Genomic DNA, 27,082 nt, shown 5'->3' with positions numbered 1-27,082 from the left:
TTTGTTGCTGCCTCCTGTACAATGTTACAAGCCTCCATCCATAATTCTTCAGGCAGTCTGTCCACCAAATCTAGCTCCTTAAATCTGTTCTTTACTTCCGCTGAGTATTCATAAGGGATTTGGTTTAGGTTATACCTGACTAGCCCAGTGGTTTTTCCTACTTTCTTCAGTTTAAGCCTGAATTTTGCTATAAGAAGCTGATGATCAGAGCCACAATCAGCTCCAGGTCTTGTTTTTGCTGACTGTATAGAGTTTCTCCATCTTTGGTTGCAGAGCATATAATCAATCTGATTTTGGTATTGCCGTTCTGGTAATGTCCATGTGTAGAGTCGCCTCTAGTATTGTTGGAAAAGAGTGTTTGTGATGACCAGCTTGTTCTCATGACAAAACTCTATTAGCCCTTGTCCTGCTTACTTTTGAATTCCAAGGCCATCTTTCTTTGGTATCATTTCTAGAAGGTGTTGTAAATCTTCATTTGTTTAGTCATTTAGTTGTGTCCGCCTTCATGGCCCCATGGACCAGAACACACCAGGCCCTCCTGTCTTCCACTGCCTCCCGGAGTTGGGTCAAATTCATGTTGGTAGGTTCAGTGACACTGTCCAACCATCTCATCCTCTGTCGTCCCCTTCTCCTCTTGCCTTCACACTTTCCTAACATCAGGGTCTTTTCTTCATAAATTGGTCAATTTCAGCCTCTTCAGCATCAGTGGTTGGCACATAAACTTGGATTACTGTGATGTTGAAAGGTCTGCCTTGGATTCGTATTGAAATCATTCTATCATTTTTGAGATTGTATCCCAGCACAGCTTTTCCCACGCTTTTGTTGACTATGAGGGCTACTCCATTTCTTCTGTGGGATTCTTTCCCACAATAGTAGATATGATAATCATCTGAATTGAATTCACCCATTCCCATCCATTTTAGTTCACTGACCACATCCAGCTTACCAAGGTACATAGATCTTGCATTCCAGGTTCCTATGCGGTATTCTTCTTTGCAGCATCGGACTTTCACTTGCAGGCACGTCCTCAGCTGAGCATCCTTTTGGCTTTGGGCCAACCACTTCATTAGCTCTGGAGCTACTTGTACTTCTCCTCCGCTCTTCCTCAGTAGCATGTTGGACACCTTCCGACCTGAGGGGCTCATCTTCCAGCATTGTACCTTTTCGCCTTTTGTTTCTGGCCATGGAGTTTTCTTGGCAAAGATACTGGAGTGGCTTGCCAGTTCCTGCTCCAGGTGGATCGCGTTTAGTCAGAACTCTCCACTATGACCTGTCCGTTTTGGGTGTCCCTGCATGGCATAGCCCATAGCTTCTCTGAATTACTCAAGCCCCTTTGCCACAACAAGGCCGCAATCCATGAAGGGGTTTGTACCAAATGTAATATTCAGCATACAGTGGGACCTCAATTTACAAACATCCCTACATACGAACTTTTCGATTTACTAACGGCTCCGTTTGCAAAAATTGGCATTGACTTGCGAACAGAGCCTCAACCTACGAACGAGGCTCTGTTCGCAAATCGATGCCATTTTTTGCGAACGGAGCAATTGGCACCTTTGGAGGTCTCAAAGGGCTTTCCCCCCTGACATCGGAGGAAGCCCTTTGAGAGCTCCGGAGGCAAACAGGGCAGGGAATTCGAATTTCCCACCCTTTCTCCCTGCCTTTTTGGCTTCGGAGGTCTCAAATGGCTTCCTCCAATGATGGGAAGAAAGCCCTTTGAGACCTCTGAAGGCGCGATCGCGATGGCAGGGACCTCCAGGGGGGTCTCCCATGGTGGCAGGCAAGACATCCCAGGGGTCCCCCGTCACCGTGATCGGCACCTTCAGGCTTTCCCGGGGAGTAGACCGAGCCTACCGTGGGAAGCCCTCAGGAGGGCTTCCCCCGGTAGGCTTGGTCTACTCCCTGGAAAACCTGAGGGTGCCGATCGTGGTGGCAGGGGAACCCCTGGATGTCTCTGATGGCAGCGGAGAAGCCCTGGGAGCTTCTCCGCCACCACTGGAGGCCTCCCAGGGGTCCCCTGCTACCACGATTGGAGGCAGCGGTCAGCTGGCCGGGTGCTTGGCCGCTCGCCCCAGGCCACGGTGGAGGCAGCGGAGCACCAGGAGGCTTTGGACTGGTAAGTCCTTTTTTAAAAAATCTTTTCTGGGTGGGTTTGGACTGGGGGGTTATGTTTCTGTGGGGGTTTTTTGGGTTTGTTTGTTTTTTTGCAGTCCCAATGTGGGACTTGCTCTGCTCATTTTTATTTTTGTATTCTTTTGTAATGCTGGAACAGATTAATTCTGTTCCCATGGATTTCAATGGGAAATTGTACTTCAACTTATGAACTTTTCGACATGTGAACGGCCTTCCGGAATGGATTAGGTTCGCAAGTCGAGGGTTGACTGTACCATCAGGTATATTACTGCAATTTGAAAATGCACACTTGTACAGATGTTTTATTCATCACTGAGCTTACTTTAAAGTAAAAGTGCTTAGGATTTGGAGTATGCTTTACTCTCTTTGTTTTTTCAGCACTTTTCACTTCATCTGAGCAATTATATCTCTTGCTCAAATTTCAAGAAGGCAACGTTTTGAAACTGTGACAGGATGGGGAAGAATACATTAAAAATATTTAAACTAAAGCAAGCTAAACTAAACAAATAAGAACTTCAACTGATCAGCTATTACATTTTGTATAGCACTGTACAGGTAGGTACACCTGGCACTACAGTGTTGTCATTGCTATTTAATAAACAAAAATAATGCTGAGCCAACATAAGAAGATCTATGCCAGACTGCATTAAGTGAGTATCCAGCCCTGCTGGAGCATGATCTATCAGAATGTAATTGTTGAATCACTTGAGCATTTCTCAAAATCACTGGAGTATTTTTCGAAGATTTTACAACCTGCTCAGTCCATAACTGTAAATGCTGAGGGATAAATAATGAAAAATTTATTGTGGTGCTCAGACAGAAATAATAGATAGATAAGTCAGGCTGACTTTCAGCCACCAACAATAAGCATCGTTTCTGTGGCACCTGTATAGAATATAATGTTTCACTTTTATGATGGTAGTACATTAATAACAGTCTAGTTTAGAGACTTTAAATATTCCCCACGGAATATTATTTTATTTAATGAATTCCTGAGAGTAATATTGAGAGCAGTACACTTTCTGGGCCATGTCATATAAATGCTGAAGCTCCACTGTAGGTATCAACATGACACTGTTTTTCATGAGAGTGAATTTATTTATCATACAGAAATGCTGACAAGAAACTAAAGGATAGTTATTTTGAAAGAGTGTTGTGAGCACTCTCAGAAAATGGCCACCATGGGAGACGGGAGCTTTACAGTTTACAAAATGACTGTTCTGGTGGTCATGGCCTTATCAAAAATAACATTCACTTCTCAAGTAACAAACTAGTAGTGAAACTAACATGTAACAAAGTTATCTAAGAACCACATATGTGGCCGCGAGTTTTTCTGCTCTAACATTTCATAAACATGCAACCGACAAGACATAAAGATAGGTAATGTGGCCAAGAAAATAATGACAAGGAGAGGAAAAGTCTGATCCTTTCGAATCACTTTTCTACCCCTGCAAAGCAGAACAAAACCACCACTTCTTGAAAAGAAAACTGATGATGCTTAGGGACACCATAAGACAAGCAAAACACTCAACCGCACTAAAAACTAAACCAAACCAATAGGCAAAACACACTGCTGACTCTCAAATCTAGACGAAAAGAATACACATCCCACCACTCAAAGCAAAACATACACTACCCCACATCAAAACTACAGACATACAACATAAGCAAAATCACTCCATCACTAAATATCACTTACCAACCTTCACTCTATACTACCACTTCTAGCTAACCACCACCAAAATGCACCCCCACCATCACTGCTGTTTCTGCTTTTATCTTTTTTTTCCCCCCTTGGCAGCTGGGCACACCTCAAAATGAAGAGCTGCACCCAAATACCATTTTCATGCCTTGGGAGCTATGAAGTGCTGGCATTTCTCTCTGCAGCTTACCAGGCTGAAAGTTATTTTTAACTGATGGGCACCAACCGAGGTGTCCATGGGCATACTAGAACCTGCAGGCACCAATCAGGACACATCAGGTCTTGCATTGTGTTCATGAGCAGCAATGAATCTCAGAATATTGCGTTCCCTGCTTTTTTCCAGCACAGTTTTGAAGAAGAGAGGCAAATTTTTTGCTCCCACTTTTCAACTCACAAAGTTCAAAATTAAAAGAACTTTATTTATTATAAACATACCGGTAGTTCTTCAAGCAAGGCACATTCAAACTGTAGTTTATGAGCCTGGTTTGTTTCGTAATCACAGTTTAAAGAAATCACAGTTTCCCAGTGTCCAGACAGACGGGAAACCCTGGTTTAAAAGTGGGATTGGTAAAAAGTTCCCACGGATTCACTCCTGAAACACTTCTAAGAAGATGGGATTGTCATTTTGCATGGTGGGGCCCCATACTAGTTCATTGCAGTGAACAAACATGGGGTGCTAAGCTTAGCAGGGCTTACCCTTGCTTTTTAACTCATTCACCAAATGAAAACTTTGTTACATGACAATTTACCCCAGGGGCCAAACCCAAATCCTAACTGCCAAGCAGAAATCCAGCAGCATTTTGCTACAAATGCTAACAGACAGTATGATCTCTGTCTTAGCCCCAGACAGTAAGGGCAGGTGCATGAAAACAAGCTCAGATAATTTTTTATTGCCACTGCCAGGATGGGAGAAGAAGAAATAAAGGCACTGGAAGTGTGGGACAAAAGTGAACCTGGGACAAAAGTGAACAGGCATCAAGGGAAGAGGGAGTGTGCCAGAAGTTGCTGTCACATCGACCCCTGAGCCCCCTTCCCTCAGTCTAGGAAGATTATACCAATAAAAGGTGTGATTACAGAATCCTATGGAATAGATTATGCAAATGTTTGTATTTATTGCCTCAAGAATAGCTTTTTCAAAAACAACCTTATGAAGTCAATTTCAGCCCTGAGAGTGAGTCTTAGTGCTTGACATTCTTCAGCGAAAGAAACATTTAAAGTTTTTCTCCAAGTTTCAGAGATAAACATGTCTGTAGTGTAATCACTGTGCTGTTCCTGCAGCTCTATCCATTACTAATGACATAGAACATTTAGCTGAATGAGACTATGGGCTGTGCCAGCTGAAATCTCACACCACTATCACTTGATGAGACCTGGGTGTTTGTTTGCAGCAGCCCTCTTACCTTACTTCCTGTGACACAACATGAAAACAACTAAAACTTTACATCCAGCCATTCCCTTTTCTTCTTCCCCTTCCCTTTCTTCCATGCTGCTTACTTTTTATAACTTCCTTGAGGAAGAGGGTATTCCCTCAAAAACTTGCAGGCTTTTTTTGTCTTCTTCCATACTTTTTATGCCTTTTTAGTTCACCTAACAAAAATATCACCTTAGTATGGATTTTTGGGATTTGTTTTGTCCTAACACAGCTATCCATGCTTTGGGAGAAAGTATAAGCATCTGGCCATCAACTTTCAAAACAATGATGAGTCAAATGTTATTTTCATTTAGGCATGGATTAAACACACACACACACAACTCTCCACATCTTCATAATCATGTGCCGCCAAGTCAATTCTTGCTTATGGTGAGGCTTTTCAAGATTTTCCAGGTAGTGAATACTCAGAAGTGGTTTACCATTCCCTTCTTGCGCAGGTGTCCTAGGGCTGTGCAGCTTGCTCAAGGCCACACAGGCTGGCTCTACTCACAGGAGACACTGTGGGGAATCAAATGCCCAACCTCTAGCTTCTCAGCCAGACATGTAAACCATTGAGCTTTCCAGCCAGCTTCATAACCCCATTAGTGATGTATAATTTGGCTGAATTTTGGCCCAAGTGATAAAAAAGCTAGAGAAAATGTAATTAATGCTGTCTTATAACTACTGATTACTCTTGATTTGCACTTGTAATCTGGGGTGATAATGACCTACTATTAGAGATTGGCTTTTTGCTTAGATGAATTTATACTTAACAGCTTCTATTGGTGTAAAATTGCTACAAAGCTATGTTCTTTATAGGGATTTTAGACTGAGAACGAACAAAACACCATTGCACAGCACACAGCAATCTGAGAGATAATATATCAAATGCATGAAAGTCCATGACACAAATGACATAGCATTACACAGCAGGTATTTTAGAGCTGATGGGCAGGCTGGCAACTTGGCCTTCTGCTTCAGGATTCTGTCTTGATTTATTTCCCTAGAGAAAAAAAATTAGCCTGACAGGATGTTGTGAAACTTTGCAAATCACAGATGATCCAGAAACTGCTTTTCCTGAAGGATCATAGGAATAAAAGAACTTTTAGCATTACTGGTGCATAGTAATAGTGGAACTATTACCGTAAGGAAAGGAAAGCAAATGCCGAGCAAGAGAGAAGGGCAACAGATGTCAACCTGTCTCATATATCAAGTAAACAGCAAAGGCACATGAAGTTAATGATCTTAGCCTGCCTGTGGGAACATCACGCTTTCATGAAGCCATGTTGTAGTTGCTGAATCTATAAACTGTAGGGTCCTCCCATCACTCCTCCAGGTCAGTTGCTCCAGCCAAGGAATGAATACATTATCCACCCATGGCCATCTCACAAAGTAAAACATTTAATATGAACAAAGCTATATTTCACATGAAAAACAAACAAATAAGCACAGAGCCCATTAAATTAGTTACTGTATGATCATGCCACACTTATGGACTGAGGTCTGGAATCTCTCAGAACGTAGATGTGTGTATAGCTATTTTACAATGGCATGTCATAAAAAGAAATGCTTGTCCAGACTCAAAAAGAAATGTGGCAGAAAAATATTAGCTTTTTGGTGTGCATGACCACTATGCAGGAAGAAAACTACACTTTTCACAAACATAGGCTACCATTTTTGTATTGTCTCTTACATTAAAAATACCTCTGAAATGATCAAAAGTGGCTTAGCAGTGATTAATACAAGCAGAGGAACCTGCAAAGAACGCACTGGCACAGACATCTGGACATAATGCTTATGGATTGCGTTTAGAGCTGAAGCCATGGAACTTATCAGATGATCTTGGGCCAATCATAATCTGTAGCCTTGACCTACCACTCAGGGGTGTTGAAAGTTGGAAGTGAGATGGCCCTACAGCTTGCTCTCAGCTCATTAGAGAGGAAGTGGACAAATATATAAATAACAGAAGAAAGAAAATCAGAACATGTCTCCCTGACCTTTCAAAAAAAAAAAAAAGTGAAACTGCTTGTTTTTAACCAAGATGTTCCTAGTGAATTCTTCTAAATTATAGACCAACAATACAAGTGTGAACTAACCCAAATCTTTTGGCACAGAATGAAAGAAGACAACTGGAGCATTTTAACCTAGTTCTGCCTGCCAGCATGACCTTTCAGAAACCCATCTCTCCTTTGCCCAACAGCACCATGATTAAAGGAGAACAGAATAGGACACATCTTGTCAGTGCACAATAGACCAGTGGTCCCCAACCTTGGGCCTCCAGATGTTCTTGGACTTCAACTCCCAGAAGTCCTGGCCAGCAGAGGTGGTGGTGAAGGCTTCTGGGAGTTGTAGTCCAAGAACATCTGGAGGCCCAAGGTTGGGGACCACTGCAATAGACGACAACAGGCATCAATAACAAGCAAACAAAGTGATTCATTAGCTTTTCTTTTCTTAATATTATGTTTACATAAGATAGTTACAGCAATCATTTATCCTAGTTTATGTTTTGTTAGATTTTTAATGGGATGAGTGAAAGAGACTTGGACCAATTCATCAAAGTGAAATGTAGTTCTTCTTACGTGATCTATTTAGTTATTAACATGAAATGTCTGTATCTGCCTCCTTCTTAAAGGTACACAGCCAGATATAAACAGTATTGCCTACACAGTGGCAGAACTCTTTCAGCAGAAATGTCAACTGATTGGGATTAGTTTTGTCCTGCTCATGCTACACTTGTGGACTGAGGTCCTGAATTTCTCAGATTTTGGAGCTGCCCCTCAGGGCTTCCTCATCATAAGCAGGAGTAGAAGAAACTCTTGAGCACCTCAAAGATAGCATGAATCTTCGTTACTGGGTATTCAGAAGGGTTGATGATATCATGGCTCAAAGCAAGGTCCTCAATGTTTCTGCACAGGTTACTAATACAGAAAGCAACCTGTAAATAACTCTAGAAATGATGACGATGACGACAACAACAACTGCAAGGCTTTATGAAGACAGAAAATGATCTTGTCCAATTCTGTGCACCAAAGATCCATTTATATTGTTTTAAGAATTACTGGTCAATAGAAAGGATTGTAACAGTGAAAGCAACTTCTCTACATGTCCGTTTTTGAGTAAAAGCTTCACACCTTTACTCAGAACTAAGTTCTACAAGTTCAGTAGTACTCATTCTTTGTAAGCACATTTGGATTGAAACTTCCATTATATTTCTGATGTCCTTTTGGAGTTATAATAAACAGATTATCCACTGCCTTACTATCAGGATCACAGTCAGAACTGGGCAAGACCTTCTTATAGGAAGATAAGTTACTGCAAGACTCCCATTCCCACTGATTCACTCTGGTCTCTGGGCAATTCATAAACACCCTCGCATACTAATTGGTCATGCATTCGTGCTTGATCCTTCACAGTTATGTCTGTGACTCAGAGCTAGTACATTCCAGACACACATGGCAGTCTCCATTCTCTGAGTTTTGCTACGGAAGAATGACCACTAAGCAATGCTTGCTGTAGATCAGGGTCCTGTTATATGCCAACGAAAAGTGTGGTATTGCGGCATCTGAAAAATTGTGCAGTTGCTTCCTGACTGTTGCTGGAGCAAGCACCTGTTTTTACAAGATCTTTGGTTCAAGATCCTTGTTGTAGTTGGCTAGCTGTTTTCTTGCTGTCTCTCAACAACACTGCCTGAATTATGATTCTTGCCCAGTTGGCCAACTCCCCTACTTCAGTACAGGTACAGGATGTGAGCCTCACAGGTCTATTCCTAGAAGGAATGGTGCATAAGGAAATTATGGGTAAAATTATGGGTAAAAGTATGGGTGTGAAGGTTGAAAGCGATATGGTGAATTATCATTCACGCTTGTCAAAAAACAGCAATGACAATTGCTTTGTGTTTGGTGAGAATGCTTAACTGATGAAAAAAGGAGTCTGTTTCTGGGATTTTCCCTTGCTTGGTGTCACTTGGTGAGTGGTAGTGAGCACAAGAGAGTTCCCTGTAAACCATCTTGGCTGCTGCTATTGGTGTTGTCAATATTTGGGCTGGCCTTTTCTATGTAAAGGTTGACATTCTTCTCCCTGCTGGCCACATGGGCACAATATTATGCAGCAATATTGAGCCATTTCCTGGCTTTTTGAATTATGGGTACAGAAGTACAATGTCCCATGCTTGTAAAATGAAGTGTTTTTTTAAAAAAAGAACTGAATTATAGTTAGTATTATGCAAGCCCCACAGGTTGAAGTCACCACTATAGTTAAGTCCTAGTTTTAGACAGATTTCAGTTAATGCAAATCCTCGTATCCATTCATTTTCTAGAGAAACTGAAAAATGTCTTACAGAAAATGACTAGCTGTTAAATATGGTCCCTTCTCTTTTATTTGTGAAGCTCTGTAGGCACAATCACACAGGTACATCGGTCTGCTAAAATTACCTGAAGAGAAAGGCGTAATTTCTGCTTGTTTGCTTGAACTAAACTGCCATTCTCGTTACTTATGTTTTCATAGGGGAAAGCTATTATTAAAATTAAATATTTTACTATGTAACTAGTAGCTTAGTAGATACGTTGTTACTAAGAGGAGTGCCAAAGGCTCACAATAAAAAAAGGCCTATCATTGCAGGATGAGTATTTTTAGTAGACTTTAGGAAGAATGTTAACAAGATTTAATCTGTTTATTATAACTCCATGTTACTTCCACTTGAATCCAAGTGCTAAAAATTCTTTTTTTAAAAAGTTAGTTAATATGAACAAGATCAGATGGAAAGCTCTTTAATCTCTCTAGATTGAGAGCAAATGCCAAAGTCCAACTGAAATGCATGTGGGAGTTCCTCTTCTTTGCTGATGATGCAGCTGTTGTTGCCCACTCTGCTGAAGACCTCCAACTCATGAATCGTTTTAACAAGGCCTGCCAAGACTTTGGACTAACAATCAGCCTGAAGAAAACACATCATCGGCCAGATTGTGGACTCACCTCCCTCAATTACTATCGCCATGCAAGAATTGGAGGTTGTTCATGACTTTGTGCACCTTGGCTCAACAATCTCAGACACTCTCTCCCTAGATGTTGAGTTGAATAAACATATTGGCAAAGCAGCTACCATGTTCTCTAGACTCACAAAGGGGGTGTGGCTGAATAAGAAGTTGGCTGCATACACCAAGATCCAGGTCTATAGACCCTGTGTTCTGAATCCACTCCTGTACTGCAGTGAGTCCTGGACCCTTTGTGCATGGCAGGAGAGGAAGCTGAACACCTTCCATATGCATTGACTCCGACACATTTTTGGTATTACCTGGCTGGACAAAGTTCCAAATAGAGTAGTCCTAGAACGAGGTGGAATTTTTAACATGTATACATTACTGAAACAGCGATGTCTACGTTGACTTGGGCATGTTGTGAGAATGGCTGATGGTCGGATTTCCAAGATCTCCTGTATGGAAAATTTGTGCAGGGAAATCACCCCACAGGGAGACCACAGCTGCAATACAAGGACATCTGCAAGCAGGATCTGAAGGCCTTAGGAATGGACCTCAACAGATGGGAAACCCTGACATCTGAGCGTTCAGCCTGGGGGCAGGAGGTGCAGAATGGTCTCTGCCAATTTGAAGAGACCCTTGTCCAGCAGGCCAAGGCAAAGAGGCAGTCCCGGAAGCAGCAAAATCAGGGAGCTGGACAGGGCCCAGATTGTATTTGTCTTCAGTGTGGAAGGGATTGTCATTCTTGAATTGGCCTTCTCAGCCACACTAGCCACTGTTCCAAGACATTCAGAGCATGTTTCCATAGTCTCTCAAGACTGAAGGATGCCTACTAAGTTAATATGAAGAATAAACCTAGGCCATTGGCAAATAAGACTGTTTAACTGTCTCCTATGCCCCAACACAGTTTTGAATTTCTACACAACAATACACTCAAATGGCATAAAGAGATCCAGACCTGAATGAAACCAAGGTTCCACTGCATGCCTTCAGAACTCAGCCACTACTGTTCTTGGCAACAAGGAATCATTGGGAAATAAAAGGAAGCTGAACACATCAAACTCAAACAGCATTTTCACCTATTAACTAACATCTGGAACTAACAGTAGAAGACAGGAAGGCTTGGCATGCTTTGGTCCATGGGGTAACAAAGAGTCAGTCAGACACAACTTAACAACTAAACAACAACAAACACCTCATCACAGCAGATGTTCCAGACATGTATTACAAAATGGGACGAGGAAGGGAAAGGGAAAGGTAATGCTCAGTGGAGCATTTGGCTATAGAGCCAACAGCTGGTAGTTCAAAATCCCCACTCTACTTCCTGGGACAGGGCCCAGCTGACGTCATCTGGAGTGTCTGTGGTTGATGACATCATGTACCTTGGGCAATCGGCATGGTCCTAGAGCACCAATAGGATATAGGACTACTGATCCACTTCTGAGTACCTTTATATATAGAAAATCCTGTGAGGGTCCCCATAAGTCAGAATCAACTTGATGAGACATAATTATGATTAGCTACAATCTTCCTGCCTAACAATCAATTAATATGTATTCACGAAGGGTTTCACGGCTGGGGTCTAATGGTCATTGTGGGTTTTTTGGGCTGTTTGGCCGTGTTCTGAAGGTTGTTCTTCCTCTGAAGTTGCCGGCCACAGAGACTGGCAAAACCTTAGGAAGAACAACCTTCAGAACACGGCCAAACAGCCCAAAAAACCCACAACAACCATTAGACCCCGGCCGTGAAAGCCTTTGCTTTCACATAACTTTACACATAACGTTTTATACTCTGTGGGGAAGAAATGGATACATGGCCTGCACTAATTTTCACAGCCCCAACTGACATACCTTTCTAAAATGACACTAGGAGAAGCGTGCGCCAGGAAGCATGATTCTGCAGTAAAATAAGGCATACAGCCTTGCTTTGGCAAAACAAAAATAAGAACATCGCTCTTTTGAATCTGGAAGGGATTTTCAATTTCCACTTCTGGCAGTTTTTGGCACCCAGGCATGTGGGTAGCCTGTGGCCGGAACTGGGGTCAGAAAACTGGCCCCTGAACCTGCAAAAGTAAAGAACAGGGAAATCTCTGTTTCTGCTTCAGCTCAGGGAGTGACTTATTTGGTGCTTTATGCCTCAGCTTAAGTTCTCCCTCTCAGTATAATGGATAGCAATCTAAACGCAAGAAAGGATAATTTTTCACATAAGCAAACTGGAATCTGATTATGGTATGGTTTGCAACTTAATTCCTTCAAATATTATTTTAAAAACACCAGTACCAAATGTGCTCAGTAGAATGAAGTATTTAGGCTTTGGGTGTATGTTAATCATTTTTTACTGAGAAATATGCCAAACGCAAGACGTAACTGGTCTGTTTTATCATATACCTAGAAAATAAATGAAGGATTTTACAATGAATTCACAGAAGTCAAAATGTGGAAGAATGACAGGAATAATAAATAGCAGGATACATGTTTAGATGGGATTTTCTTTTCCTCTCTTGAGAATCTAGAGAGAATCCAGAAATTAAGAAGGGAAAAAATTTGATTTCCCTTGAGCTTTTTCCAGATGTGTGGTATACAAACACAAAGGGGATCATTATGCTCATTCTTTTTTGTTACACTGTTGGCTATGGTAGAGAGGTGGAAGTGAGAAAAGAGGTCTGTCTAGTATCTTTGAGAGAGGAGGTACGTGTAGGCAGTGGAATGTGTAAAAATTTCCTTTGCAGAATTATTTGAAGGGGAACTGTGTAGCCTTGGGCAAGCTGTGCAGTTCCAGATCATTCCCCAAAAGGAAGAATGGCAAACCACTTCTGAGAACCTAGAAAACGCTGGAAAGGATTGCACAGTCAATTAAATTTATAAAAACACTGACTAGTATTATATAACAGATACATGTTTTAACCAAAAACCTAAGTATCTGTTATATATCGGCACAATATATATGCTGTTTCTAATATTGTCAGTTTTTCTAGCTCTGATGGTGTTATTTCTGAAATCTGCAAGTGCTTATAACACTCTGTTAAATTCCATGGTATTCTTCTCAAAGCCCCAATAACAAAGGGGACCACTGAAGTGTATTTCATCCACAAATAAGATGTTTTGATTCCTAGATCTCTACATTTTGTTAATTTTTCCAATTCTTTAGCTTCAACTCTGGCATCTCCTGGAATTGCAATGTCAGTGATCCAAATATTTCTTCATTCTATTACTAGTACGGTATGCCTGGTATGTTGTGTTCAAGATCAGTTTGGATCCAGAAATCCTACAAGATCTTGACTTTGTCATTTTCTGATACCTTCTCTACATGGTGTTTCCCATGGGTTTTTGGAGGCTGGCAAGTTACAGTATATTTTTTACATAAAGACCAGTGCACTACTTTTGACACTCTACCATGTCTAATTCTATAATTTGTTTGTGCAGTCTTTGGACATTCACAGATGAGGTGTGAAACAGTTTCATCTTTTTCTTGGCAGAGTTGGCATTTGCTGTTAGCACTAATTCCTTGAATCTTAGCTTTCATCACATTAGTTTGGAGTGCTTGTTCTTCTGCAGCAAAAATCAAGCCTTCCGTTTCTTTCTTAATAGTTCCCAGTTTTAGCCATGCCCATGTTGAATTACTGCCATGCTTTCCATCAATATTTCTCAGATGTTGTCCATGTAGTGGCTTATTTTTCAAACTGTTTAATTTATTTTCAAATTGTTGTTTCTTATATTAAGATTTTGTTTCTGTTGTTTTCAATATATTCTCCATTTTCTCCATCTTCACTGTCTTAATTTTTCTCTGCTTTTTTTCCTCCTCTATTACCTGCTATATTTGTAGTAATCCACAACCTCCAATTTTTCATGGTAAATATAATCTGTCCACATAACTTTTTGGATGTACTGCATGATGCATGTACATCAGTTTCCATGTTTTTTTATCCAATTCTTCTAATTAATTTTAGTCCAATCTATTATTCCAGCTGAGTATCTAGTTTCTGGAACAGCCTATGTGTTTATGGCTTTGATTGTATTTCCTCCATTTAATTTTGATTTTAAGATTTTCCACAGTCTTTTGATATTTTCCCTTTCTGTTAGTTCTTTAACTTTTATGTGCGCAATGTTGTCTGCTTCTATTATTATTATTATTATTATTATTATTATTATTATTATTATTATTATTATTATTATTATTATTATTATTATTATTATTATTATTATTATTATTATTATTATTATTATTATTATTATTATTATTATTGTCGTCTTCTTAATTTATACTTAAAATTAAATATAATCTTCTTATACTTAATTTTCTTCTTCCCATCTTGAACTATTGTTTTATGTTTTCATTGTATATGGTTGTAACGCTGTTACTGTATATTAACTGTTTTTATCTTGTCTGTTGTGAGCCGCCCAGAGTAGACAATGTCTAGATGGGTGGCATATAAGTGCAATAAATAAATAAATAAATAAATAAATAAATAAATAAATAAATAAATAAATAAATAAATTTATTATTATTATTATTATTATTATTATTATTATTATTATTATATTATTATAGGGAATAGATGGGGAAACACAATGAAGCTATGACATCTAGTACCAATTACTAGTGTGACAGCTTATTTATTTGTTATTTATTTGCTGTCAATGACTTCAAAGCAGTTTACATAAAGATTAAAACAGCACATATAAAACAATCAACAAAGAGAAGTCCAATTAAAGCAAATTCTGCACATGTATATAGAGGACCCTGATGTTGATAAAGTGTCAAGGCAAGAGGAGAAGGGGACAACAGAAGACGAGATGGATGGACAGTGTCATTGAAGCTACCAACATGAATTTGACCAAATTATGGGAGGCAGTGGAAGACAGGAGGGCCTGGCGTGCTATGGTCCATGGGGTTACGAAGAGTCGGACATGACTTAACAACTAAACAACATTACAGAGGAACGTTTCATTGAGTGTACTCCTAGGTAACTAAGGGTATCACAGTTGTAAGACAGCAAAAATAATTAAACACATCTGCACAAATAGAGGAATACAGTATTTGCTTTCCATCCAAGCATCAATTACCTCCCAGGGAAGGTACTGGGAAACCATTGCCAAGAAAGCCCTTTTCCACATCGAAGTAAAACTCACAGCTGATCTCATTAGCTGACGTGCTAAGGACAGGAAGAGGAATGTGTAGCTGAAGGGTATACTATACTGTATAGTCCTCAGTTTAGGTTCATGAGCCTTTCACATAATATAGCTATCTCAATGCTGCACCATAATTCATTTCTTTCGCAACTACCTCTTGAGGACCCACTTTGTCTTTTGTTTTCCATATATTTTAATTAATATTGAAGCACATTTTCACTACTCAAACAAATGAATTATTTCCTTAAGAAGTATGGGTATCAAATACATTGGCAACTTCCATCAACAACTGACAGTAATATAATTTGCCTGAGTGAGAACTGCATGGGAAGAAAAGATAAATCTGGCAATTTTGCTGTTCCTGTGGAAATTTTTTCTCTGGTTCTACTGGTATATAATTTCATATATTTGTAGACTGTGTTAAATAGATTATGTATACTATGTTTCAATACTACTAACCCAACCTCTGCCATTTTCTAAGCAATAACATTTCTGAGGGTTGGGCTAATTCTACATAACCTGTTACTATCGAAAACAATTAATTACAAGTTTTGCTTTATAAATGTTGGTTATTAAGTGGCAATAAACAAACAAACAAACAAACAAATGCCCAGTATTACAAAATTATCTTCCTGGACCCCATAGTGGTAAAGCAAAAATGACTGTGCTTCAAAATAAAACAACAACAACAACAACAACAACAAAAAACCAATGTCCTCTCTGACAAGAGATTTCAATGCATTGTTAATGCTAAAAGATACATGAGCAATTTTTAAAGCAAATAACTGTTAAGGTATTTGTTTGGCTACTGCCAGAGTAACAATGCAATTACTGTAGTATATTTATACTCAGAATAAAATACCTACGAGTTTGCAGGATATACTTCCAGGCTAACAAGCATTATCAAAACCAAAAAGAAGAACAAAATCAGTGGCTAAAATCCAGTAGTAAATCACAAGCTAGAGTAGGCCCGCTGAATCACCAAATCTCCACTGATTCAATGGGCCTGCTCATACTGCAGCTCACTACTGGATTTAAGTAGAATTATTTATCAAAGAAGAAACAAATCACTATGGAAATTGCTGCCTTATAAGAGTCACTATACAAAGTAAAATATCTTGTCAGGCTGCATGTTATTCTCAGAAAACTGCTCACATATCACACTATATAAGCACATATTAAATCTTTTATTTGCAAGTAGGCATCCTTCAGTCTCGAAAGACTATGGTATCGTGCTCTGTATGGAGGACTTGGAACAGCGTCTAGTGTGGCTGAGGAGGCCAATTCAAGAGTGACAATCCCTTCCACACTGGAGACAAATCCAATCTGTCCCCTGTCCAGCTCCCTGGTTTTGCTTCCTTTGTGACTTCCTCTTTGCCTCAGCCTGCTGGACAAGGGTCTCTTCAAATTGGGCGAGGCCGTGATGCACTGCCTGCCTCCAGGCTGAACGATCAGATGTCAGAGTTTCCCATCTGTTGAGGTCTATTCCTAAGGCCTTCAGATCCCGCTTGCAGATATCCTTGTATCGCAGCTGTGGTCTCCCTCTGGGGCGATTTCCCTGCACTAATTCTCCATATAGGAGATCCTTTGGAATCCGACCATCAGCCATTCTCACAACGTGCCCAAGCCAGCGTAGACGTCGCTGTTTCAGTAATGTATGCATGCTGAAAATTCCAGCTCGTTCTAGGACTACTCTATTTGGAACTCTGTCCTGCCAGGTGATACCAAAAATCCGTCGTAGGCAACGCATATGGAAGGTGTTCAGCTTCCTCTCCTGCCGGGCACAAAGGGTCCAGGACTCGCTGCAGTACAGGAGTGTGCTCAGGACACAGGCTCTATAGACCTGGATCTTGGTATGTGTTGTCAGTTTCTTATTGAGCCATACTCTCTTTGTGAGTCTAGAGAACATGGTGGCTGCTTTCCCAATGCGTTTATCCAGCTCGACATCTAGAGAGAGGGTGTCAGAGATGGTTGAGCCAAGGTACACAAAGTCATGAACAACCTCCAATTCTTGTGTGGAGATGGTAATAGAGGGAGATGAGTCCACACCCTGGCCCATGACTTGTGTTTTCTTCAGGCTGATTGTTAGTCCAAAGTCTTGGCAGGCCTTGCTGAAACGGTTCATGAGTTGTTGGAGGTCTTCAGCAGAGTGGGCAACAATGGCTGCATCGTCTGCAAAGAGGAAGTCCCTCATGCATTTCAGCTGGACTTTGGTCTTTGCTCTCAATCTAGAGAGATTAAAGAGCTTTCCATCTGATCTAGTCCGGAGATAGACACCTTCTGTTGCAGTTCCAAAGGCATGCTTCAGCATGACAGCAAAAAAGATCCCAAAAAGTGTTGGTGCGAGGACACAGCCCTGTTTCACTCCGCTTCGGATGTCAAAGGGATCTGATGTTGAGCCGTCAAAAACTACAGTGCCTTTCATTCCATCGTGGAAGGACCTGATGATGTTAAGGAGACGAGGTGGACATCCAATCTTGGGAAGTATTTTGAAAAGGCCATCCCTGCTAACCAAGTCAAATGCTTTTGTAAGGTCTATGAAGGCCACTAAGAGTGGCTGTTGTTGTTCCCTGCATTTCTCCTGCAACTGTCGGAGGGAGAATACCATGTCAGTGGTGGATCTATTTGCTCGAAATCCACACTGTGATTCCGGATAGACTCTGTCTGCAAGCACCTGGAGCCTCTTCAGCACAACACGGGCAAGCAGCTTCCCTACAACGCTAAGAAGAGAGATACCACGGTAGTTATTGCAGTCACCCCTGTCACCTTTGTTCTTGTACAACGTGACAATGTTTGCATCCTTCATGTCCTGTGGTACTCCACCTTCCCTCCAGCAGAGACAAAAGATTTCATACAGTTCGGTGATGATGATCTCCTTACCGCATTTCAGCACTTCAACAGGGATGTTGTCCCTTCCAGGTGCCTTGCCAGAGGTGAGGGAATCCAAGGCCGCATTTATTTCTGCTAGGGTTGGTTCGCTGTCCAGCTCTTCCAAGACAGGCAGGCACTCAATGTTATTTAATGCTTCTTCGGTTACTACATTCTTTCTGGAATATAGCTCGGAGTAGTGCTGCACCCAGCGTTCCATCTGCTGTGCTCGGTCCTGGATGATCACACCTGTAGTAGACTTCAAGGGAGCAGATTTCTTCTGTAATGGACCTAAGGCCTGCTTGATACCATCATACATTCCTTTGATGTTACCTGTGTCCGCTGCTATCTGTATCTGAGAGCAAAGCTGAAGCCAGTAGTCATTGGAGCATCTCCTGGCAGCCTGTTGGACTTGGCTACGAGCGGCTCGAAGAGCTTGCAGGTTGTACTCGCTAGGACAGGCTTTGTGTGCTGCTAGAGCTCTTCTCTTATCCTCAATGGCTGGCATTAACTCCTCCGAATGGGCTTCGAACCAGTCAGCCATCTTTCTGGTCTTCTTGCCGAAGGTGGACAGGGCGGTGTTGTAGACAGTGTTCTTGAAGTGTTCCCATCGTTCAGGTGCATTTACATTAGCTGGACCTGGAAGGGTTTCCTCGAGTGCTTGGGCAAATTCCTTCACTTTTCTTTGATCGCGAGTCTTGTTGATGTCAATACGTGGTCTTCCTTCCTTTTTCATGTGATACAATTTCTTTGTTCGCAGTTTTACTCTACTACACACCAGGGAGTGATCAGTATCGCAGTCAGCACTCTGGTAGCTGCGTGTGATCGTAACACTAGGAAGGCTAGAACGTCTAGTGAGGATCAAATCGAGCTGATGCCAATGCTTGGATCTTGGATGTCTCCAGGAAACTCTGTGTTGCAGCTTCGTATTAAAGAATGTGTTGCTGACACAGAGACCATAGTAACAGCAAAACTCCAGTAAGCGTTGGCCATTTTCGTTCATCTTTCCAATGCCAAAACGGCCTAGACAAGTGGGCCAAGAATTGTGATCAGCACCAACTCTAGCATTAAAGTCTCCAAGAATGAACAGTGACTCTCTTTCAGGGACTTTTTTGATAGTAGCTGCCAGATCGTCGTAGAATTTGTCTTTCACTTCTGGAGTGGATGACAGTGTTGGTGCATATGCACTAATGAGGGTTACTGGTCCTGCTGATGAGTGGAGCTGCAGAGACAGGATTCTTTCACTCCCCACAGTGGGTGGAACAATGCATCTCAGGAGAGTGTTTCTGACTGCAAAGCCAACACCATATTCCCTGGTCTCATTCGATGGTTTTCCCTGCCAGAAGAATGAGAAGTTTTTTTCTTTGACAGATCCCGAGTCTGGCAGTCTTGTCTCTTGCAGGGCAACAATGTCCATCTGCAGTCTACTCAGTTCCATGTCAATGACAGCTGTCTTGCGCACATCGTCTATTTCTTGCAGGTCGTTAGGAAAGCTGTAGTCAGGAAAGCCAGGGGTCATTGTCCGTACATTCCAGGTGCCCAGCTTTAGGGCAGAAGTTTTCTTATGATTGTTGCATGGTGCACGGTTGTCGATCTGCTTGTCGGGTTTCACCCTAAACCCCACGCACCCCGTGAGGTTAACAGACCGTGGCGAGGTAGCACCTTACTGGCTGGGGGCTGCCCAGCTTAAGGTGGGCAGTATCTACCTAGTGAGGTGCAATGACCTCTCCCACCGTCAGAAGTAGCCCCTGGCGTCCTGCTCTACGCCAATTGAGCAGAGACTTATAACCGGTAACTGCTACTTCCCGTGTTGTTTCGACGCTGTATGCGAAGCTGGAGTGTCCTCTCCAGAGCACGAAGCCTGGGTAAAATAGTATGGAGGATAGGCTGTTACCCAAGCAGCAAATCCCCCCTCTCCACATCGCTGAAATGGTCCAGTGGAAAGGCAAGAGCCAATACAACTGGTTCCAGCAACGTCGCAGGAGTTGGCAGAATGAAAGAAAATGCCTCCGGGACTCCGGCTCCGGATTTTGCCTCGAGGTTATCTCCTGAAGCCCTTTCCATAAGTGGATATAGCCACAAGGCAGTGGAGGTTTAAATTCGGAGTGGTCCTTCTCCTAGATGGGCTGCCTTCCAGGGCTGACGAGCCCCACCTACCCGGCCTGGTCTCTAATAGTATGGAAGTATGATCTGACCTTTAAAAGTATACTCCCCCCAGGTGTACGAGATGTTAGTTGGTTTTCCTATTTACCAAATTTGGGTAAAAAGTAGGATTAGAGAGTTTCACATGCCGTTAGACACACTCTCCTGCTCATCCTCCTTTACAGCTGAGACTCTGCCTTTGCTCAGGTGATTTCTATTTACCATATTAGGATTGGAGATAGAGAGAGTATTTGAGAAACAAAGGCTTCAGCAAGACATCCAAAGAGAACGCACCTGAGCTTCATCCAGGCCTAAACCTCCTAAGGAAATGAAGGCAAGGTCCAGAAACTTCCCAGTTAAAAAAAGTAGGCCCTCCCTCTTGGCCCATGTGATAAGAGAGAGAACAAGCAGCCCCCCCCCCACAGAACAAAAGGCTTCAGCAAGACATCCAAAGAGAACGCACCTGAGCTTCGTCCAGGCCTAAACCTCCTAAGGAAATGAAGGCAAGGTCCAGAAACTTCCCAGTTAAAAAAAGTAGGCCCTCCCTCTTGGCCCATGTGATAAGAGAGAGAACAAGCAGCCCCCCCCCCCACAGAACAAAAGGCTTCAGCAAGACATCCAAAGAGAACGCACCTGAGCTTCGTCCAGGCCTAAACCTCCTAAGGAAATGAAGGCAAGGTCCAGAAACTTCCCAGTTAAAAAAAGTAGGCCCTCCCTCTTGGCCCATGTGATAAGAGAGAGAACAAGCAGCCCCCCCCCACAGAACAAAAGGCTTCAGCAAGACATCCAAAGAGAACGCACCTGAGCTTCGTCCAGGCCTAAACCTCCTAAGGAAATGAAGGCAAGGTCCAGAAACTTCCCAGTTAAAAAAAGTAGGCCCTCCCTCTTGGCCCATGTGATAAGAGAGAGAACAAGCAGCCCCCCCCCCCAGAACAAAAGGCTTCAGCAAGACATCCAAAGAGAACGCACCTGAGCTTCGTCCAGGCCTAAACCTCCTAAGGAAATGAAGGCAAGGTCCAGAAACTTCCCAGTTAAAAAAAAGTAGGCCCTCCCTCTTGGCCCATGTGATAAGAGAGAGAACAAGCAGCCCCCCGCCACAGAACAAAAGGCTTCAGCAAGACATCCAAAGAGAACGCACCTGAGCTTCGTCCAGGCCTAAACCTCCTAAGGAAATGAAGGCAAGGTCCAGAAACTTCCCAGTTAAAAAAAGTAGGCCCTCCCTCTTGGCCCATGTGATAAGAGAGAGAACAAGCAGCCCCCCCCCACAGAACAAAAGGCTTCAGCAAGACATCCAAAGAGAACGCACCTGAGCTTCGTCCAGGCCTAAACCTCCTAAGGAAATGAAGGCAAGGTCCAGAAACTTCCCAGTTAAAAAAAGTAGGCCCTCCCTCTTGGCCCATGTGATAAGAGAGACAACAAGCAGCCCCCCCCCACAGAACAAAAGGCTTCAGCAAGACATCCAAAGAGAACGCACCTGAGCTTCATCCAGGCCTAAACCTCCTAAGGAAATGAAGGCAAAGTCCAGAAACTTCCCAGTTAAAAAAAGTAGGCCCTCCCTCTTGGCCCATGTGATAAGAGAGAGAACAAGCAGGCCCCCCCCACAGAACAAAAGGCTTCAGCAAGACATCCAAAGAGAACGCACCTGAGCTTCGTCCAGGCCTAAACCTCCTAAGGAAATGAAGGCAAGGTCCAGAAACTTCCCAGTTAAAAAAAGTAGGCCCTCCCTCTTGGCCCATGTGATAAGAGAGAGAACAAGCAGCCCCCCCCCCACAGAACAAAAGGCTTCAGCAAGACATCCAAAGAGAACGCACCTGAGCTTCGTCCAGGCCTAAACCTCCTAAGGAAATGAAGGCAAGGTCCAGAAACTTCCCAGTTAAAAAAAGTAGGCCCTCCCTCTTGGCCCATGTGATAAGAGAGAGAACAAGCAGCCCCCCCCCCACAGAACAAAAGGCTTCAGCAAGACATCCAAAGAGAACGCACCTGAGCTTCGTCCAGGCCTAAACCTCCTAAGGAAATGAAGGCAAGGTCCAGAAACTTCCCAGTTAAAAAAAGTAGGCCCTCCCTCTTGGCCCATGTGATAAGAGAGAGAACAAGCAGCCCCCCCCCCAGAACAAAAGGCTTCAGCAAGACATCCAAAGAGAACGCACCTGAGCTTTGTCCAGGCCTAAACCTCCTAAGGAAATGAAGGCAAGGTCCAGAAACTTCCCAGTTAAAAAAAGTAGGCCCTCCCTCTTGGCCCATGTGATAAGAGAGAGAACAAGCAGCCCCCCCCCCCACAGAACAAAAGGCTTCAGCAAGACATCCAAAGAGAACGCACCTGAGCTTCGTCCAGGCCTAAACCTCCTAAGGAAATGAAGGCAAGGTCCAGAAACTTCCCAGTTAAAAAAAGTAGGCCCTCCCTCTTGGCCCATGTGATAAGAGAGAGAACAAGCAGCCCCCCCCCACAGAACAAAAGGCTTCAGCAAGACATCCAAAGAGAATGCACTTTTATTTAAATCTTTTATTTAACATCCAAAAAACCAAGGAATTCATAGTGGACTATAGGAAAAAAAGAGCAGACATTCAGCCACTGTATACAGATGGAGTTTGTGTGGAACAGGTGGTTGAATGTAAGTTTCTTGGGACTATCATAACAAATGACCTGACTTGGAGTGCAAACACCGCTGCATTAATCAGGAAGGCACAACAACGGTTGTATTTTCTAAGGATTCTTAGAAAGCAACAATTGACTGAGAGTTTGTTAATCACCTTCTATCGGAGTTCAATTGAGAGCATATTATCCTACTGTCTCTGTGTATGGTTCACGAGCTACACAGTGGCAGAGAAAAAGGCAATTCAAAGGGTGATTAAGACGGCCCAAAACATCATTGGCTGTTCACTCCCCTCTTTGGAAGAATTGTATAAGAACAGATGTAATAGGAAGATATCTAACATACTGAAAGACTCCTCTCATCCGGGATATCAGCTCTTTAAACTATTACCATCAGGAAGGAGATTCAGGGTATTGAAAGCAAGGACAAGCAGATTCAAGAACAGTTTTTACCCAAGTGCAGTATTGAGTTTAAATGCGGGGCCATAGGTTTTTGGTGGATTTTAATTGCTGAGAGAAAACGGGGTATCTATATTTGGATGGTGAAAGTTGTGTATATTTTAACGTTTTTTTGTAGTGTTGTCCAGTTTTACCTTGGGGAAGAGCACCTCATTTCGTTGCACCCACTTGTGAGCGCAATGACAAATAAATTTCTTATGTCTTATATTGTTATATTTCTGAAATGTAATAAAAATGCCTTTATGGGAAGAAATCATGGACATGATTCAAGGTGGCTTCTTTCCTACATTTTCAAGAAACAGGATTCTTTGTAAAACGTATACATCTAGTGAAGCAAACAATCTGGTTATTTCTGGTTAGTCTACATGGTGAAAGAGTACCCTTGCCACTACTTTTGGAAAAACATGAAACCAACAAATGCCATAAATCTCCTATGACACTTTACACTAGACCACATGACTTGTTACTGTCCCCACTTCAGCTTTGACTACAGATTTAAACTGATTTTTCTTCCTGCTTCTAAGAAACCAGACATAATGAAATATAGTGCATGTCAACCCATGAGAGACATGGAAACACTTCATAAATTAAAATGTCTGCTAATTTTGCAGCGCAGAAGTACAGAAGCTGAACATACTTTTCATAAAGGTATTTCCTCAGTGTGATATTTACACATTCTAACTTTTTAAAAAGCAAATTCAGCTGCTATTCACATTATATATTTAAACCTCTGCGTGTTAATCTAGTGAATAGACCTATGCTTGAGAACACTGACTTATGATGAATGAAACTGGAAATTCTCTAGTCCAAAACTAAATTATAACATGAATAATGTGCAGTAGGTGATGCAGGGTTCCAGCTTTCACATTGAAGTTTTCTATCATTACATACCTGCAGAGAAGCAAAATCTTTAGAAGCACAACCTCCGAGAATAGCAGCCCCTGTTAGAACAGACTCAACCTCCTGGGCCAAGACAACAGGCATACCTACACACACAAAAAAAACAACACCTCTGTTACAATGCTAGAAGTGGAGATAGCCATGCAAGACCCACCTGTGCACATATACTCAAATTAAAGGCAGAAATGGACAAAGCGTCATTTTATGTTGTATGACTATACTAATCTGTGGTACCTCTTCAAGGTACCTGGCAGTTATTTCAGAGCATGTGGCTATAGAGAGAAATGCACAGAACAAATAAAATGTAAATATCTGTTGGGGAAAACAGGTGAGTCCTAACCAGGTTCTGGTGAAAATAAAAGCTTGAACAAAAGACCATGTGGGAGAAAAACACCAGGAAGTTAAAGCAACTATTGCCATTACCTTTCCTACAAGTGGTGTTTGAGACCCCTAGGAAAATGCAGGCAGAGTGAGGCAGCCACCTCAGCAAACAGGTCCTAGAGGAGGGTGGCATCTGAGATGAAGGCAATAGCCAGTATTCAAATTTCCCCACACTTAAGGGGGAAAGGTGTCTCTTTGCGGCAAGACACCCTGTCAAAAACCTATCAGCTGCTCAAAGCTGTGGAAAATTTGGAATGTTTTCATTCTTGCTGTTGAGAGTGAAAGAAAAGATTTACTTGCCTAGATTAGAATAGGGGCAAGGTTTTCAAGGACAAAACTGTGCTTGTCATGCAGCATAGCCTACAACCCATAAGTTAGATTGTTGTTCTCAAAGTAAAAAGACACTGCTTTGTCAACACTGTAGAAACAAGGTTCAACTGCCAGTCTAGTCAGTTTCTTTATGTGTGAGTGTGGGTTCCACCTTGTGCTTTGCTTCAGGCAGAGAAATGTCTTGAGCAGGCAGGCACTGGGGAAACAAGACACAACTCTACAGAGCAGGCAGAAATGGTCAGACTTGAAGCAGAAGCCTGAAGAAGGAAGGATTCGGGTTCTTCAAAAGAGGCAGCAGGGGAGCTCCCGTAGGAAGGTATAAAGCTGTACAGCACCATTTGTCAGAGTTTTATCGATCCCTATGGCAGACAACTCTATGGCACCACTAGAAGGAGCTAAACAAACTTGTACGACATCTTAAAGAAGCCACAAGAGTTTTCTAATCAACCGTACTAGCCTATGAGATACAGGAAGCTGGACTAGATGGGCCCTTGGTCTGATCCAGCAGGGCTCTTCTTACTGTATGTTCCCAAATACATTCAAAACCTTCATCTTCTGACATCTAAGCCAAGATCACTGTATTGCACTCATGAAAAACAACTGGAAGTAAATAAACACACACCACTTGCAACACAACATGATTTACCTCCAGGTATTTACTAACAGTGTCTACTAGTGAATACTTTGTGGAGCAGATTTTGAACTCTACTTTATCCTGATCACTTTCCATATCGACATTTCTGTTGACAAACATCTTTTTTTTACTGCTTATAGTGTTCAGTAAGCCTCTTTTATAATTCTATCCCACTTTTACTCCTTTTCTCCCACTTGTAGTAAATATAAGACACCTTCCACACTGAGAGAGGTGGAGTCAGATTTATTGACAAAGAGGAAGGGATAAGCATGCTTAGGAGGACCCCTAAGAAATTAAGGTTTGCTAAACAACAATAAGCAAAGCTTCCAAACAAATAGGCCCAACTGGACTGAGAATGCTGGGGGCAGGGCAGGGTGGTGTTAATAGGCACCACAGACTGGATCGATGAGAAAAGAAAATGAATTATTTTTCATTTTCATCTTGTGGGGAAGGGTTGAATTGGTGTGTCTGAGTCCTTAACAGTATAAGAGTTTCTTATAGGACAGGAGAGTTCAGAGACTGGCTGGCAACCTGAACAGGAACATTCTCTGTAGGCTGAGTGAGGATATATTCACATCAAAAGGGTGAGGATATATGCAACAATTTATTGTGGGTCCCTCTTGTTTTATTATACACACACACCTGCCTTGTTTTAGGAGTGCATTCCTAAGAGGCAAGAGTTACATACTCCCTGAATGTACATGAACTATTTAAGAGGTATTTATAGGGAGCGCTACACAGCTGGAGGGGAAACATGTCCAGGAAGGTTGCATTAAAGGAAAGAACTGGTGAGCTGGAGAGAAGCACTCACGTATTCTTCTGCCTGCCCATCCTCTACCAACCCCTTTCGGTGGGCTGCTTCCTCATAGCTGGGTCTAACACTGAAAACTAGTCTGGCATTGGAGATGCACGGATAAAATCTGTAGAATCTCAGTGGAAAATATATTTTGACATAGAAAATTGTTTAAACTTATGGGAGAGCTAAATTAAGAATCAGATTAACAGCTGGCATGTTTAAAATGTACTATAAAACTTGACTGTTTGTATTCCACTCTGCAAGTGGCTACACAATGAACGCATTCATCTTATCATCTGAACAATCTGACTCCGAGGCTTTTAAGCGGTCTATGAAATTATCTCTTGGTAGCCTGTATAATTGGCTGAAGGGTGCTTACATTTAACACTAATATATTCAGAATTTTCCTATCTTTTCCTGGAAGAATAGGGGATTGATACAGGAATGTTAGCTATTTTATCGGATAGATTTTAATGAGGGCAAAGGAACTGAGAGCATTTTAGTCGGATGAACTTTGACACCCTCTGTCAGTCACAGCTCTTACAAACAGGAAAAATTCCAAGACAGCAAAAAAGCCTCTTTGTCCTACATTGTACTTGGCTATTATATACAGTCAAAGGATCTCAGTTTAAAATTT

The 27,082-nt window shown here is 42.0% G+C and overlaps 1 protein-coding gene across 20 annotated transcripts in view; it reads right to left on the bottom strand.

Annotated features, from left to right (window-relative positions):
* FGGY (FGGY carbohydrate kinase domain containing) overlaps positions 1 to 27,082 on the bottom strand; it is a 224,458-nt gene that overhangs the window by 72,978 nt on the left and 124,398 nt on the right. For 14 of the 20 annotated variants that reach the window (XR_012086424.2, XR_012086425.2, XM_072997696.2 and 11 more), the window contains one exon: positions 24,296 to 24,390. The exons of the other annotated variants lie outside the window; for them this stretch is intronic. Coding sequence is in view for 12 of the 14 variants with exons in the window: in XM_072997696.2 (XP_072853797.2) it covers positions 24,296 to 24,390 (95 nt within the window). In the remaining 2 variants the exon portion in view is untranslated. The remainder of the gene's footprint in view (positions 1 to 24,295; positions 24,391 to 27,082) is intronic. 20 annotated transcript variants of the gene reach the window in all.

This window comes from Pogona vitticeps, chromosome 4 (genome assembly GCF_051106095.1).
Source record: "Pogona vitticeps strain Pit_001003342236 chromosome 4, PviZW2.1, whole genome shotgun sequence".
In the NCBI taxonomy this organism is placed as follows: Eukaryota; Metazoa; Chordata; class Lepidosauria; order Squamata; family Agamidae; genus Pogona; species Pogona vitticeps.
This window is presented reverse-complemented; position numbering and strand designations above follow the sequence as displayed.